This window comes from Aptenodytes patagonicus, chromosome 3 (genome assembly GCF_965638725.1).
Source record: "Aptenodytes patagonicus chromosome 3, bAptPat1.pri.cur, whole genome shotgun sequence".
NCBI classification, from domain to species: domain Eukaryota; kingdom Metazoa; phylum Chordata; class Aves; order Sphenisciformes; family Spheniscidae; genus Aptenodytes; species Aptenodytes patagonicus.
The window spans coordinates 29867477-29885471 of record NC_134951.1 but is presented as its reverse complement, the minus strand read 5'-3'; the positions used below and the strand labels follow the sequence as shown (position 1 = coordinate 29885471).

The 17995-nt window shown below is 40.9% G+C and overlaps 1 protein-coding gene across 1 annotated transcript in view; it reads right to left on the bottom strand.

Moving 5' to 3' along the window:
- Positions 1-3763: 3763 nt before the first annotated feature.
- ZNF451 (zinc finger protein 451) overlaps positions 3764-17995 on the bottom strand; it is a 48233-nt gene continuing 34001 nt past the window's right edge. The window contains exons 14-15 of the mRNA XM_076332978.1: positions 10258-10332; positions 3764-5824 (exon numbers count right to left, since the gene is read on the bottom strand). Coding sequence (XP_076189093.1) covers positions 5772-5824; positions 10258-10332 — 128 coding nt within the window. The 3' untranslated portion in view covers positions 3764-5771. The remainder of the gene's footprint in view (positions 5825-10257; positions 10333-17995) is intronic.

The window sequence follows — 17995 nt, the reverse complement described above, 5'->3', positions numbered from 1 at the left end:
GTTGCACAGGGATACTGTTTTGTACGCTTATCTCACTGAGATTCAAAATAGCTGTTTTCTCAGGCTTGTCCATTCAGAATGATATCATGTCCCAAGCACTCTCGTTAAATTAATTGCCTGAGTTTTCTTTGTTTTACGTAGTTGGATAAGTAAGGCTCGTTGCCTGTGAGCTCATGGAAATAACTTCATTTGAACAATTGTTCCATCCATCTCTCTACGGTCTTTGTAGAAGATAATTAAAAACCGCTTCCCACCCCAAACAGAAACCATTTGTAGCCACGACACAGTTTGCAAGCATTTTTTTCCTAGGATCCTTCCATTCTTCCCATGCCAATTTATTAAGTATCAATTAGATTGGGTTTAAAAAGCAGAAATCAAAATAGCTGAACAGCTATGAACATTTTTTTCCTCGCACAGGGGTTTAATTCCACGCAGGTAGAAGCTGCGATGAAACACAGGCACAGAACAGTTATAGTTGCGTCCAAACGTATCAAATATTACTTATACTCTTTAACAGCAAAATGGCATTTTACCCTAAAAGTGAGAATAGCACAAAACACAGAACCAAAATGCAGGTTTAAAAGCGAAAACGGTCTTCCGGGACAAGCCCCGACATTACTGCCTGTGCAACCCGGGATACTTTCCCCTTTAGAAACTTGGAGGCACCATGAAAACTACTTTTTCTGCTCTCTAGAGGGGTAGATTGCCCCCTGTCCCCTCTATTTCTTGCTGGGGTAAAGGGGCAGTTGTCACCACTTTTCCAAAATAATAGATGGCTGGGCTGGAAAGATGAGAGTGTCTCTGGAGGAAGGGAAGTGACTCACAGCTGAATTGGGAGAAGTTTGGGGACACAAAAGGCAGGAATTGGGTCCTGTGGGGCCACAAGGCAAGGGAAGGAGGAAGGGCCCCCACATCTGAAGCAAAGCACACAGATTTCATCCTCCTCATTGTGGTCTGCAGTGAAGAAGAGTGATGGCTGGGTCAGGACTGCCGTTGCTGCCATGCCTACATCCCCCTCTCCATCTTCTCCACAGCTGTGTTCATGTGATGGACCGCACAGCCCTGCTCTGGCTATAGACACCATCGAGAAGAACATGAGGAGAGGGTGTGTATCTCATGGTTTCTGCACTCCCACCTCGGCAGTGAAGCCGCTGGCTGCCTCTTGTTTAAACTACAGCATCGTAAAAAATGGGTGCCACTTGCAAAACAGATCAACGTACAGAAGAGTCTCATTCACACACACAAGGTCCCTTGAGGTAGCAGGAAGAGCAACTTTCCCAGGTCTCGGACATCTGATGTATCTGTAGAAGGCCCAGAGCCAGGGAGATGGTCTACACCAAAAGCACTACAAATTGCCATGTTGCTAAATAGCAGCTTAGTTCCAGCTTTGCCTTATTCCAAACCCTGATACATACCTTGTCACATACCCTAACACTTAAACATGAGCTGTCATGGAATAGGATCAAAGAGAAAGTCCACACCCAAGAAATGCCATGCCAGATTATTTTCCTCCCTTCACCTACAGGAAGTAGGAAGGGAGTTCATCTGAACAGGAAGTTCATCTGAAGAACCTTCTTTATACGCAGGCATTATGGAAACACAACAGTTCCCATACATAGCAGAAGGACACAACCATGGCTTGGGCCAGCCAACCAAAACCAGCTTGCAGTCTTAGTCTCCCCCGCACCGTAACAATAGCAGTAAAGATGAACCAACGTGAGTTTTTAGGATGTTTTCAATCAAAATACATACCTGCTATCACAGTAGGCTGCCCCCTCACTTAGCACCTGCTGAACCTGTGCTACTGTGTCTTTACTGCTATTGTTACCAATGCTGATTAAAGCTAGCCCTGGGTTTGCAGGGCAGCCATTACACGTCGCAGCCATTTTACTGTGTAGGCAAGCCCTGAGGTCCCAAGCCTGTCAGAAGTCTGAATGAAGTCCTCTATCTCAGAAGCAATCTGAAAGCTGGTATGACCATTTCGGGGCATGCAGCAGTTCATTCTCACAGAGAGGAAAATCACCTAGTAAATGAGCCAGTGAATTCTGTACAGCTGCAGATGTTCGGCCAATTGTCGATGGAGCTCTGAGCAAAAGAAGAAACAGAAGGACTCCCAGAAATTGGGATACAGCAGTCAGTGAAAGTGAACTTGCACAGATTTACAAAGGGAACTTTACATTAAATTTCCACGCATGCAGAGCTTTGCCGTCTGAGCACACACTTTGCGTGTACTTGCCGCTTGCCATAAGTTTTCTGACTTGTTTACATCCACTTTTATAATAACTCAGACCCTATTATTTGACCCAGATTGTTACAATTGAGCTCTAAACCACTTGAATTAAGAATTTCTACAGGAAACTTGAGGAGGTTTAGAAGCATCAAAGAAATATGCAGATGCAGACTTTATTAAAGCTACTTAGCTGGAAAGAATTGCCAGAAAGTATCTTTGTGCTAATGTCAGCCAATTTTTCTAAATTAATTTTGAAACAATTAGTCATCCATCTTCCTCACCTCCTCCCAATTTACAGCAGTCATTGTAAACATTGCTGGGACAGCACAAGCAGATGATAGAATACTTTCCTTTTAAGAAAGAAGACAGCATAACTTCATACCTCTACAAACTTCACCATATTTGGTAAAGATTCAGTAAAGGTTTGCATTCTGTGACCGCTACAGGAACAGTAGTGGTCATTTCTGTATACCTTGAAAAGCTAAGAAAATTAACCCACCACCCAAACCCACATACAAAGCAAGTAGCTTACAGTAAGCTAATCTCAATTTTTTTAAAATTTTTTTTTTTAAGTATTATTAAACTACAGAAGCAATCAGGCAGGCATGACATTTTAGTGCTCCAGCGACTTTCGTAACAGTTGCACTGACTTATTTGGCATCTCATCTTGCCTCAATATGACCCGAAGAGGGATTTTGTTTGATATGAAAGAGTATGGCACACAGAGCACCAAGAGATAAGAGCCTTGTACCAATCTCGACTTGTCATGATTTCTGTTTTGTAAAAGTTACGCATGCGCCATTCAGAAATTAAGAGCATTAAAATGAACAGCTGGTGGTAGCCAGGGGGAGATTAGACTTTTTCCTCATTAAAAATAAATACGAAAAAGCACCACAGGATTACTTTAGACTAAAGAAGGGTGCACTCAAACATCACCACAAAACCAAATTCTCTTAAAAAGGGCAGGACAAATCACTTCTAGTACAAACGTAAAAGATGCTGGGCAAGCTCCTTTTAACAGATGAGTTGTGCTTGTAAATGCAGACAAATCTCTCTGCATACGCAGGGCAAACCTCAAAAATTTCAGCCAGTTAAACAAGACTCCCCAGCCAGAAACATTAAATTCTGAAACAGAACCATTTAGAAGACACCCTTTCCAGCTGAAGAACAAGGTGCAGTACCATGAGATGTTGGTAACAAGTCACATGTCTGTACACGCAGCGTTTTAAGAATCCAATTTTCTCTGCTCTTCTGGAGAAAGAAGTATCACAAGCCTGTGATGGCAGAAAACTTTGCAAAGAAAAGTTTCAGAGAGTTAAGAGAACCTCAAAGAGACCAAAGAAAATGAGGCCGAATTTCAAGACATCGCTAATTCTGGAGACTACTTTTAACATAAAAAGAATACAGAGACTCTATTTAGCTGTTTTATAAAAGCCACAGCAGCAGTGGTTGGGATTTGCTACTTGTTTTGGTAAGCAGATGAGGAGGCCAACACGATGTGTTTAATAACTGGAGCTCCAAGTATAGAGAATGTGTGCACACATGGCTTTTTTTTTTTTAATGCAACTGATTAAGTCATCGCCCATCAGGTACAAGCAAACTTTACATTTATGACAGAATAAAATGTTATGAGGAATAAAGCACATGATCAAAATCTAACATAGCAGACTCTGGAGAAGACCATCTACCCAGGTTTTAAACATTTGTTGAGCCAAGCAAAGAACTTTCTCAAGCTGAAACATCTTTTCATGTGAAAGGAATTTGCAACTTTAGGGTCTGCACTGAAAAAAAAACCTGCCCAAAAGCCTCTATAACTTGGGCCGAGATGGTTTTGAGGATGAAACTTGTTTTCTGTCTCATTCCACCCTTTATTAGAAGAACTTGGTGTGAAAAATTCTGGAACTGGTTTACCTGGAGTCAGTAGCTAAAGGCAACACAAAATCTTCCAGATTAAGGCTTCCTCAGCAGCAGTATGAACTACACACCCAGATTTGTACAGCAGTGTGATTAATCTGAGATTTGCAGTGGGAAAGCAAGCAGCAGGCACAAGGGAAAAAACATTAAGAGATCCTGTTCACTCTGTAACACTTGGGTGTCAAGAGTCAAATGCACTGGAAGCGTTCAAACTATTTTCTGGCATTTGAACAGTTTCTTCAAGTTCAATGATTGCTAATGAGCACTGAGATAACTCACTAGATTCTTCATTAATTCTATTTGTTTTGCAGGTAGCAATTATATCGGAATCATGATCGGAAATAAAACAGTGCCAGTTTTCCAGCTTTTCTAACCATGATGACACACCAGTAGTTATTCTGACTCTTTGGAATTGAGAGTGAGAAAAATCTAGCCTTCCCCTTGTCTTACTCTCCACAAAAAGTATTTGTTTGCTTAATAAATATTTAGATTTACAGCAGTTAGAAGCAAACTCACAGGCTAATGAATAATTAAAAAAAATCAAGCTGGCATTTTATTACATTGAGATTTCTTACTGATTGACAGCAATCATTAACTGAAGTATAATAGACTGGTAAAGCTGGACAGCTTGCATAGGTATTTTTAAATGAAGAAACTGAGAAAGTGGCATAGATAACAATTTTAAACACAAATAATTGTTCACCTTAAAATAAGGACAGTACAAAAATAATCAACACATTTACATTCATTTATCCAAGGCCACCTCTTCATCAACAGAAGGGAGCAAAGACAATAGTATATAGGAATAGTACAGCTTAAATTCTCTCACATCTATTCCAAACAGGAACTAGAAAGTTTATTTAGCTTCTGTTCCCTTAAAAAGTTGTTCCAGCCTCCAATCAGGGAGAGGAACCGAACCCGTCAAACTTTAAGCCATCAAATCCAACACTACCATGCTACTATTGAAAAAACACATACACGTTTATAAAAATAAAGCTAACAAACTAACTGTACAGCCTGTGGTCCTGATTCTGACATTTATAGCAAACAGGACGTAGACAAAATTATGGTCTATGAGGTGAGACTGGCCACAGGCAAGAGTTAGGCCATGTGTTGAATTTATAAACCTGGGATCTAAGCTTCTCTTTACAACAAGATTAGCTAGGCAAATCTGAGATAATTGGAGTTTACTATTTTTATCTGTTGCAAAGACCACATGAAAAAGTAAATAAAGACAATGACATTGTGTGACAGAAAAATTAAATACAAGAAAATTTCAAAAAAACCCTGAACAACAACTAAAAACCCCAAAATACCTAGTAAGACCAGCCTACTAATTAGGCAACAGCTTACACAGCTAGACCGGAGAAACTTAGTCACCCATTAGAAACAGAATATGGAAAGGCTTAAAAATTTTTTTTTATCATACACAATATATTGCAGCGGATATCCATAAACTCCAGCTGTTAATCAGCATGACAGAGGACATCAGATTATAAATCTAATAATTCAAGATACAGACGTGTTTTTGAAGTGGTATTTCTGAACCTTTGTAAATAGATGAACAAGCTTCCATTTTTGTGAGCAGCTCTGATGACATGGTGTTAGTGTACTGAAGTATCTTAATTTACATTTCCTCAAGGCTTCTCTTGATAGCTTCTTCCAATTCTGCATCTTGTTCTGTATAAATACAAAAACCCGATTGTAATCTCAAACTACAGTTGATAACTAGTCATAAACACAACTACATTAATATTATTACATAAAGCAACAAATTACTTCCATGGGCAATGTCAGCAGACTGCAAAAAAAGGTACAGAAACAGAATGAAAGTATTTTCCCTTCCTTCTGTCTTATGCTATCTTTTCAACACTTTGAAATATAGGAGCAACCTCTACAACTTTCCACTGTATTAACCAGGGGCAGCCCAATGATTAGTTTAAGAGTGCAACGCAACTACGTATTTACTGGTCAAAATAATACCAAGATTAGAACCCATATGTATGCACCAAGGAAAATAAAGTATTAAAACACAAAAGACAGACACACAAAACAAGCAGAGAGGTTTCAGTATTTTCATTCCGGTTCCTTATCAATAGATATTCCCGTATCTACATTCTAACTTGGCACCACTGTTGTCACTCTTACTAGGAAGGCTAGACGTAAGTAGAGAAAAAGTCTTACCAACAGTAAGAATAGTCTGGATCAGGACTGTAACATTTTTGATGGTGGGGAGGAAGACTGCATTGCACTCATCTGACTTGTTAACAACCTCTCTTAAACACCTTTCATAATACTCAAAAAAGAAACTCCGTTTCTGCATTACATTTAGGTTGTTTTGGACACTAACTGTTCGGTGTTAGTGAAATAAATATCTTAAGTTAGACAAGGTTTGTATGTACAGTAAATATTGATACCAGTGGTATAGTAGGAAAAACTAAAGCAGCTTTCAGACACGCTGTCATTCTTGAATTACTCATCTTCTGCTTTAGGAGGACACAAGCACATCCTATAAAAAAGCTGTTTGTTCTTATGACAAAAGAAACAGAATAATTATATATATTTACATAACGGATTTTAAAACTTCAATTATTGTTGGGCTGTTTTATGCAAGGCCTAGATTTGGAACAGAAATAGTATCAATGAATGCTCTCTCATGTCAGCAGAGCCATAGTCATTCACCTGGACTTTACTGTAACATCCGGTACTATTGATAAAAGAGGCAAGTTAGTTACTGAAAGGAAAACATTACATGGTCACAAAAACAAAAAAGAAATTTTGAAACCAAAATAAAGCAGAAAGCCAGTTGCAGACAACTGCTTGCATTAACACATGTTGTCAATTAGCCACTAAGCATGTGCAAGAATCAAGAATAAGGTCCAAACTGTGACTGTGTTGCTAATGGCATGCAGTTAGCTCCACAATGATACCTGGATTGTCCTCTATTCCCTGGAGCTGCTGAAGCAGCCTTTTCTGCCTTTTTGCTTTCTCCTCTTCCAGCAGTTGCTAGTGCTTTTTCCTTTTTACCCTTTGCTGGGGTTGATTTTGCCTCCTCACTCCCTCTTACCCCATGATAGAACTCCCATTAACCATGCAGGCAGCCAGTGAACACAACTGAAGCCAGGCTGCTTCATAAGGTCAGATGCCTTCAGCACTGCAGCATCACAACTGGGACCTCCTGTATGCACCAAACGCCACTGCAATCCCCAATGGCAATACCCAGTGCTAGGGGGACCTGAGCGTGGCAAACTTTCAGTACTGTAGATGAATATGTTGGACATTTAATAACAATATTTAGTAACAGTTGGTAAATTTATAATTGAATAAATTCTGGGAATATAAGATTCAGTTATCAGTTTTATCACTGACCTTGTACAAATTATTTATTGATATTTTTAGTTCATTTTATTTCCATCAGGTGGAAGGGCAGAGTCAAGCCTTTAAACAATAAATTACTTTCAAAGTGCACTGTAGTCTGTCACCAAAAATTAATGACTACATTGTATGAACACCACCACTAAGCACAACAGCAAAAGGATGAAAACAATTTCAAATAAGGGAAGATATGATGTGAGCAGACAGCTGTACCGCTGATTTGAACTTATGCATAAACCTACAGCTCTTTTAGGAGACCAGATTGCTTTGTTGAGATATAATACCTAATTTTGAACTATTTATTCAGAAATTCAACTATTTAGTCAGTAGTTCTACTCTGAGTCAACACAGTCATATTAAACTTGTACAAAGCGAGCTCAGTCAAGTCTTTAATTGCACAATACCCTGTGGTGCACCAATAAAATAGATTTTGAGTCTGCTGGCATACTTTTCAGGTTAGGAAATTATTTTTTATTTATAACTCAGTGTTCTTAACTACTCAAGATTGCCCAGCATATTTTAGCCATCCAGCTGGCTTTAGACATTGCTGACCGAGAAAAGTGGCCAGTGCTCTATCTCTGTACTGACTCATGGATGGTGGCAAATGCCCTGTGGGGGTGGTTGCAGCAATGGAAGCAGAGCAACTGGCAGCACAGAGGCAAACCCATCTGGGCTGCCGCATTGTGGCAAGATATTGCTGCCCAGGTGGAGAACCTGGTTGTAAAAGTCCGTCACGTAGACGCTCACGTACCCAAGAGTCAGGCCACTGAAGAACATCAAAATAATCAGCAGGTGGATCAGGCTGCTAAGACTGAAGTGGCTCAGGTGGATCTGGACTGGCAACATAAGGGTGAATTATTTCTAGCTCGGTGGGCCCATGACACCTCAGGCCACCAAGGAAGAGATGCAACATATAGATGGGCTCGTGATCGAGGGGTGGACTTGACCATGGACACTATAGCCCAGGTTATCCATAAATGCGAAACATGCGCTGCAATCAAGCAAGCCAAGCGGTTAAAGCCTCTTTGGTATGGAGGACGATGGTTGAAATATAAATCTGGGGAGGCCTGGCAGATCGATTATATCACACTCCCACAAACCCGCCAAGGCAAGCGCCACGTGCTTACAATGGTGGAGGCAACCACCGGATGGCTGGAAACATATCCCGTGCCCCATGCCACTGCCCGGAACACTATCCTGGGCCTTGAAAAACAAGTCCTATGGCGACATGGCACCCCAGAAAGAATTGAGTCAGACAATGGGACTCATTTCCGAAACAACCTCATAGACACCTGGGCCAAAGAGCACGGCATTGAGTGGGTGTATCACATCCCCTATCATGCACCAGCCTCTGGGAAAATTGAACGATACAATGGACTGTTAAAGACTACACTGAGAGCAATGGGTGGCGGGACGTTCAAACATTGGGATACGCATTCAGCAAAGGCCACCTGGTCAGTCAACACTCGGGGATCTGCCAATCGAGCAGGCCCTGCCCAGTCAGAACTTTTACGTACTGTAGATGGGAATAAAGTCCCTGTAGTGCACGTAAAAACTATGCTGGGGAAGACAGTCTGGGTTATTCCTGCCTCGGGCAGAGGCAGACCCATCCGTGGGATTGCTTTTGCTCAAGGACCTGGGTGCACTTGGTGGATAATGCGGAAGGATGGGGAAGTCCGATGTGTACCTCAAGGGGATTTGATTTTGGGTGAGAATAGCCAATGATCTGAATTATGTGATGTTAAGTACTAATTATAGTTATAATAGTTATACTAATAATACACAGATATACTAATAATACTAATAATATTATATGCCATACTAATGTTATTACAATAAGAATCACCCAGACTAATGAAGAATAACTTCAGTGAAACCAAGCAAAGCACAGTGATGATGGTACCAGAACTGACTTCAACCTGAAACAATCCAACACCACATACCATCTCCATTTTTTCCTACCCTGAAAGATTATTATGACAGATGGAGCCCGAAGTCATGGACTAAATGAACTCACCGAACATTTTAGAGGGATGGCCCACAGACGAAGGGAATGATACCTCTGTGTGTGTGTGTATATATATATAAAAAGGGGTGGTGATTAATGAAAATGTGCTGGAAAATATGAGACTTGAGCATGACGCAGATGGTATAGAATAAGGGGTGGATATTGTCCTGGTTTCGGCAGGGATAGAGTTAATTTCCTTTCTAGTAGCTGGTACGGTGTTTTGGATTTAGGATGAGAACAAAGTTGATAACACACCCATGTTTTAGTTGTTGCTAGGTAATGCTTACACTAGCCAAGGACTTTTCAGCTTCCCATGCTCTACCGACTGAGAAGGCTGGAGGTGCACAAGAAGCTGGGAGGGGGCACAGCCAAACTGGCCAAAGGGACATTCCATACCATGTGACGTCATGCTCAGTACATAAACTGGGGAAAGCTGGCCGGGGGGGCCGCTGCTCGGGGACTGGCTGGGCATCGGTCGGCGGGTGGTGAGCAATTGTACTGTGCATCACTTGTTTTGTGTATTATTATTATTATTATCATATTATTATTATCATTTTATTTCAATTATTAAACTGTTTTTATCTCAACCCACGAGTTTTTTCTAACTTGTGCTCTTCCAATTCTCTCCCCCATCCCACCGGGTGGGGGGGAGTGAGCGAGTGGCTGCGTGGTGCTCAGTTGCCGACTGAAATTAAACCACGACAACACAGAAAAGTAAAAATTAACAGACCTTCCTGTTTCTTTGTTTCTTCTAAGCTCCTCTTCACTGTTAGTTTGATATCTTCATCCTCTTCGCTATCTGAACCTTAAATGCACAAATGAAACATAAATTACATTCCTTCTAATAAAAAAAAAGTTAAGTCCCCTCTTGCATTTGTCTTACTGTAACAACACTGTAGGTTGGATCTGAAGAAATACACTTGTTACGATCTGAAAAATCAAGATACAAATACATTATAGTAGTAGTTTAAGACAGTAACTCAAGAGACAGTTGTTTTTCACCTACCTTCTTCCCTTTCTCCCCAAAATCTAGAGGCAGACTGCTTCAATTTTATATTATTTTAAAGTGGTAACAAGAAATAATAGGTGTAGAAGCTACTGTTAGTGTCTACTGCATTTGCTTTTTTGTAATACTCAGTTATGAAAAAAAGACATGACTCACTTTCTACAAAATTTATCAAGGATTTAATTATGGGAAGAGATGCTATAGTGTGTCTCTGCCTACACATGATCTTAGCTGTATTTTGTTGCCTAAATACTCCATTTGAACAATGGAGTGCTATAACTCAACTAAGTAGTGCAATTCAGCAGATGTTCAAGTCTCACAGAAGAAAAAAGTCGATACACTTAGTTTAATCTGCTAACTCATCATAGCTAAGCCAAAACTCCACCACCTTTCCCTTTCTAAATAATGCTCTTCATGAGGCTGGTTTCCAGCTCCAGAATGACAGCTTTATTTTGAAGTGTCTAGTAAGGATTGGTGTACCCAAGGTGGTGCTGGGTTTTTTTCATTTGTTTTAAACAGAGTCTCAGTAAACTACAGGTTAAAAAATAAACAAGTCAATGAGTCACATTATGTATTCATTCTCCTGCTGCAGGCTATTGCTATTTTGGGAGATAATCCCTGTAATGAGGTCTTATAGTATTCGCAATCAACTAGGTCTCCTACGGTCATATCAACAGAAGCACTTCCCTTAAAGCAATTTTGTTTATTAGTACGCAAATGTACTTCTGATTACGTTTACCAGCAAAGAACATTCCAACTTGGCAGTGCCAGGTTAGCGGTTGGACTTGATGATCTTAAAGGTTTTTTCCAACCTAAACGATTCTATGATTTATGATATGACCATCTAATTTACTGACTCTGTCACTTCTGGCATTTTAAATGACCCAAGTTAGATATTCAAAGTGACAAGTACACTTCCTAAAATTTGTTTTCAAACCTCTGACACATATACCTTGTTTGAACAGCAACGTTGCTGACTTTCCCAATTCCAGGAATACAAACTCCAACAGCTGGTATCAGAGATCAGGAGCCCACAAAGATGCCAGAAATAGCTGGATATACACTGCAGTTAAAATGGTCTTTCTCCAGTCACTTGGCAGACTGACTGTGAAGCCTTTTTGGAGCTGCCTACTATTTCTGGGCAGAAGAGATACTATTTTTTACATCATCGTCCCAAGCAAACAAAGCAAAAGAAAGAAAAATCCACACAACCAAAAAAAAGGTCATTACAATCACTTATGAAAGGGAGGAAAAAGTGCTAAGAAAAGGCTTTGCACAAGTGGCTTCTCCCTTATTAACCATCTTTTCAATCTTCTAACCCAGAAGACATCTCAGACTGCTCTAAAAAGTTTTGTACCTGTACCTAGAGGTCTAACAGTTGAAGCAATCACTCCCTAACTAATTTCTTGGCATAAGTATAATGGAAGAATTGAGTTCTTGTGAGCAGTAAGGCAAAGTACAAGAGGGTCTCTGGTTTGCTACCATTTCAAATGAAAATGCATTAAGAGCACTTTTCTGAAGGTTTGTGGGGGTTTTTTAGGCGACTTGACAGAAGATGCTGGCAAACGGGCAAAGCAATATTCTTCTGATTAGTATCTTACCTAGATGGTTAAACAGCAGAGGATAGGAATAGTCAGAAATGCAGGAGTTGCTTTTAGATATGATCTAAAGAAGTCAACTTTCCTGGAACTGTTTATAGAGTCAGTTAGCATTCACCACAGAAGCAGCCACAATGGCAACCCACTGACACGCTGTTAGAGGACAGCACTTTCCTGCTTACTCCTGGCTTCCCCGACCCAGGCAACAGGCTAACTTGACACTCATTTTTCAGAATACAGCAGATCAGCAGCTAAGTTGACTCTACTGTCAATTCGGACAGTTATAAATGCTAAAACAGGATTTGTAGATAGAATTATTAGTTCATTAAGAAAGTTTAGGATTCATCTTATGTATTAATGCAGGCCCCATCTTGCCGAAATGTTTTGCTAGTCACACCACCTTAATTACACCACTGTAATAACATGGGGCACACATTTGTATTTGAACAGAGGTATATACAAACTGGCATGCAAAACATTTAAACATTTTTAAAACAAGCTGCCTGCCCCATGATTTATCCCTGATGTGCAATAACTAAATACTACTTGATAGTTATAACATCACAGAGAACAGGTTTGCTTAAAGCATACTTGAAGACAACACCATTCCACTGCCAGACACTATGAAACTTGAAAACAATTAGTACTGATGATGATCTGTTAGTTTAAGGGGAAAAAAAATCGGCTCGGGGTCACATGTGGTTATGAAGCATGTTAAAAGTCTCATGAGCTTCACTCCGCCTTCACTGGTCATTATTTGCAAGATTTGTCTCCCCTCTACCTAACTGTATTAATGCACATTCAACTTCCCATGAAGGCAGTTGCTGGATTCTCTAAAATCTTCGAGTTGGTGAAAGTTAACCTATTAAGAGGCTCACAAAGAGCCAAATCTTATTTAGGAGCTTTTCATGCAAAGGCTTGTCAGTATTTCAAATTATACTGAGACTTTCCTTATCCAAAACCAAAAACATGGTTATGCTTGTCCTCAGTGTTCCCCCCTGCCCCCCCCCTCCCCAAACCTACACAGAGCAAAGACTAAAGGCACAAAAGCAGTAAAGATGAGACTTTTAAGATGTTCTGATACGGCTCTATGGGAATCAGGAATAAGATCGTAACAGTCAGAAGAAAAGCTGTCTGCAGGCAAAAATCCTAGGCAGAAATGCTCCAACAAATAAGGGGGTGGGGGACAGAAACTCAGCTTCCTTTAGGGGCTAGACAGCAAGAACTATTAGTGTGGAACTCATCACTTGTCAACCAAAGAGAAGGAAAGGCCAACTGATTGAACAGATGCATTTTCAAGTCAGAAGACACCAGACTGCTTTTCCACATGGGACAGGTCATTGTGCTTGATCTAATGTTGCTTGTAGCGTCTGTACCCTGTGACTGAACTCTGCTCTCAAGGAGATCTTGCATTCCAGTTAAGAATATACTCCATGCAAGTATCACAGAATGGCTGAGGTTGGAAAGGACCTCTGGAGGTCACCTTGTCCAGCCCCCCTGCTCAAGCAGGATCACCTAGAGCCGGCTGCCCAGGACTATGTCCAGACAGCTTCCGAATATTACCAAAAAGATACTGCACTGGGGAGCTCAGAACTTTATGGTTATGGCCTTACCAGTGCTGAGTAGAGGGAAAGGATCACCTCTCTCAACCTGCTGGCAACAGCCCTCCTAATGCAGCCCAGGGTACCGTTGGCCTTCTTAGCCATGAGAGCACACTGCTGGCTCATGGTCCACTTGGTGTCCACCAGGATCCCCAGGTCCTCTTCTGCAAAGCTGTTTTCCAGCTGGTTGACCCCTGGTCAGCATATATCAGTGCCTGGGGTTGTTCCTCCCCAGGTGCAGGACTTTGCACTTCTCCTTGTTGAACTTATGAGGTTCCTGTCAGCCCATTTCTCCCCTGTTAAGGTTCCTCTGGATGGCAGCACAACCCTCTGGTGTATCAGCTGCACTCCCAGTTTTGTGCCATCAGCAAACCTGCTGAGGGGTACACTGCCCCACCATCTAGATCATTAATGAAGACATTAAACAGGACCAGACCCAGTATTGACCCCTAGGGTACACAGCTGGTTACTGGCCTCCAATTGGACTTCACGCCACTGATCACCATGTTCTGGTCTGGCCATTCAGCCAGTTTTCAATCTACATCACAGTTTGCTCATCCAGCCCACACTTCATCAGCATATACTCCTGGTACTGCTGGCATCTTCTGATGATGAAGAGTAAATGAGAATGTTTAATTTGGAGAAATCAGGCATGTTCTGTCTCTCTTGTTAAAATGCTTAGCACATTCTGTAGCTCCCAGCTCCTCTGGAGTCAGAGGAAAAGCAGTTGCCCAGTCTCTCAGCCAAGAGATCTTAAGATATGGCCTCTTCTCTAGTACATTTTGTTAAATAAACAACAGCTAAGAAACTCTGACTGTACCTATTCTCTCAAAGAAATCCTACTGCTCACTATTGTCCTCACGTATTGCCAAATTCCTGCTGGAAGAACAAAAAAAACCAGGAAAGCAAATTCTGGATTAATATGGAGCTCAGAGATCAGAAAGATTAACCCTATAGATAGGAGCAAATACAGTGATTTTTTGACATTTCATGAGTCTTTCATAGAAACCTATTCTGGGAAGAAACTGGTAAACTTTCACAGAATGCAAGCGCCACCCACTGTCCTGACATCAAAGCACCACAGCTTGAATTTGGATTAGTTGCCCACACAGCTAAGCATAATTCCGCCCCTATATCTGATCCTCTTCTCCTGCAACCTCCCTAGTTACCACCATCCCCTTAATAATTTCCATCAGGTTTACCAGTTCCAGTTCCAGACAGTTTCTCTGTCTCACCAGAGATTTGATTTCCCTCCCCCAGCCCTAGTCCTCCTCCCTTGCTGCACAACTTAACACACCTCCTGACTACTTCACACATTGTACAGTCTCACACCCTACCTCCACTTCTCTCTCCTACGATGCTCCTTCTCTTAGTCTTTTCAGTAATTCCCAATCTCATCTGCCTCTTTCCCACCCCAATGTACAGTGACATTAATATCATGCTTAACTCCTTGTCTCTCCAACCACTAACCCTTTTCCTTTTACAGTTGATGTCTGAAGTTTTAGTGCTACCTTACCTTAAGGATACCATTAAAGTTACCTCATTCAGGATCCTAGTAACTACTTAGCCAAAAAACCTTAAGATCAGTACCCCACCCTTACCTTCGCTAGCAATCATGTTCAGTATGTGTGATCATGCTGCCTTTAAAATACCATTCCTTGGCTTCCAGAATCCTTTCCTTTATTCCTTCTTCAATACGTCCCTGGAGGATCCTCCCCAGTACTTACTGCTCTAATCTCTGTTTCTTCATTAAGGTAGCATCATCTGTAAAGTACAGCTCTGCAAGTACAGCTGCTCCCTGCTGAGGGTTCACAAATACACAAGACCTCTCTTCCTTCATGCAAACTAGAGCTTCACTCTATATATCTCTGCCTACAGATGCTCATTTGTCTGTTCGTTCAAGTGTAGCACAATTAAAATTAAAGCTCTCAATTCCCTACCCTCCTCCAATTGCATTTTTTGGAAACTGTGGCCAGTACCATGATGGTCACTCAGACTTTCATTTAACCTTCATCTTAGACACCTCTCTAAAATTCACAACCAGATTACAAAAAAATCCTCAAGGTTTAGTTTATGATCTGAGTGGTAAGGTCTTCCCAGTTCATCCACTTGGGTACAACTCTTGTTCAGACTCATTATCTTAGGTCTTAATACATTGCTTTCTCCTTAGGGCATATACATATATTCAAAAATGCGCACAAGAGATGCCACTGACATACGAAAGCCAATAATAACTTCCTGCTGTAGCTAAACACAAGGTTACAGCTCAAGGATGACTTTCTTATCACTCCCTACTGCAATAGGCTGTGGCCACTGTAATAACAGTGTAAATAAAGGAATAGCTTCTTACTAGAGTAACTATCATTCATTCATGGTGCATCACACTGCAGATGCTCATGCCCTTCACATTCAGTCTCTCTGGACAGTGGGGGCTGGAGGCTGTGACCTATCTTCAGTCATTCGCAGTCCCTGTTAACTGAAGGTTCGGAAAAAGCAGAGACTGGGGTCAGATGTGGTATTCACATTGGACCTCAACACCCACAAAAACTTGACTACTGAGAAGGCAAGTAGTTATTCTCGATGTCTTCTGTAAATTAATTCTTAAGTCCTCTTAAATTCTTTTGTTGGCTGTATGTAAACCAAAAGCTTTTTGGGATAATGGGAGCTAGGAAGCTTAGCAGTATCCATCAAAATGAACTGAAATCCTGCTCTTCCAAATATAAACTCTCACAGAAGCTGCATTCAGTAGTAGTTAAACGCTTCAGGCAATAGTAGCAGATTGAAGATGCAGGCTGACAACTCCACTTGAGCACAGTAGAAATGAACCTTTTGGGCCAGTGAAAGAAGCGCAGTGGCTATTTGGCAGACAACATAGTACATCACTACACCATTGATTTTGACAGTCTCATGAGACAGCCTGGCTCTTTAAAAGAAAGGAGAAGAAATACTCCAAAAATTTGGTCCTCTTAGTATTAAAAAAGTCTGCTTTACTTAAGAGCTCAGTAAATAAAGGATCTCATTTGAATATGACTGTGAGAAATACAGTTAAGCTAAAGCCATCAACTTACACAAAAATCACTTTTGTCAACCAAGAAGTTGTGGCATTCCTGTCAGTATCAGAATGGGTATGATGACCCCTAACCTACCATCAGCTTTGCCCTCAACATTGTCCAGCACTCATTAAAAGTATAAGCTGTAGCAGTACTGTCATGACTAGATACCAAGCATCAAGACATAGACAAGGGAATGATGATGGTTTTCTGCATGCTACAAACTTTTCTTTGCAAAGGAATTACAAAGGGAGACATTGAAAACTCTTCTACCCTTCTCAAACCACTCCATTAACATGCATGAATCTCCCATCATGTGTTGTGCCTTCAGCATAAAAGAAAAAACCTTCTGTATTCATGAGCTCAAGTTTAGCAGCAGCAGAGAGCAAATAAGAATAAATGTCTTGCCTACTCTTTTCATACCTCAAAGGAAATTCATGTATCCACTACAGCCAATGGTCTCCTAAGGTAACATACAGTTGATATCTTATTGCAACATATGCAGAAACTTTTGTTTTTATTTACTTTAAAATGAATGCATGTACCACAGTTCCCACAGCAGTTCTGCTGACATGGTAAAGTGGTTCACAAGGTGCAACTGTCAGAGATTGCCACAATCCAAACACAACCCAGCTGCTCATAAGCTAATGATAGCTCTGTGAAGGTGATTCAGGGAAATAGCTTTTTCATTCTGAAGCTCATTCAATACCAACAACTGTCATATTTTTCAATACAATTCTCTGTGGTAACTGTTTCTCACTTATTTCTCCCTCCAGAATAATAGTCATAGACTTGAAAAAGTCACAAAGCAAGCAATTCTTGTTTATATTTCCTTATATTCAGCTGCATTTCTGTAACAGGACAACCGGTTATACCGCACAACTTTCCATCTCAGCCCTCTGATACTGGTCTTGCCATACTAAGACTTGCAAATGCTTGCTGATGCTGCTGAGCCACACAGTGAAGTGTGTATTCTGCGGTGACTTTATCTTTAAAAAACAAAAACAAACCACAAACTTTATAGACTCTTAGTAACGACATAATCCCACTATGCAGCAAACATAGGCCTATTATCAAAACTGAATTTTCTAATATCCTATTTTAATACAGGAACAGGAGACAAAGGCAGCTCTCGCTATCTGGGTCCCACCCCCCTACTGACACTGACTGGAGAAAGGGACCAAAGATGGCTCAAGACAACTCTATTCCTTAG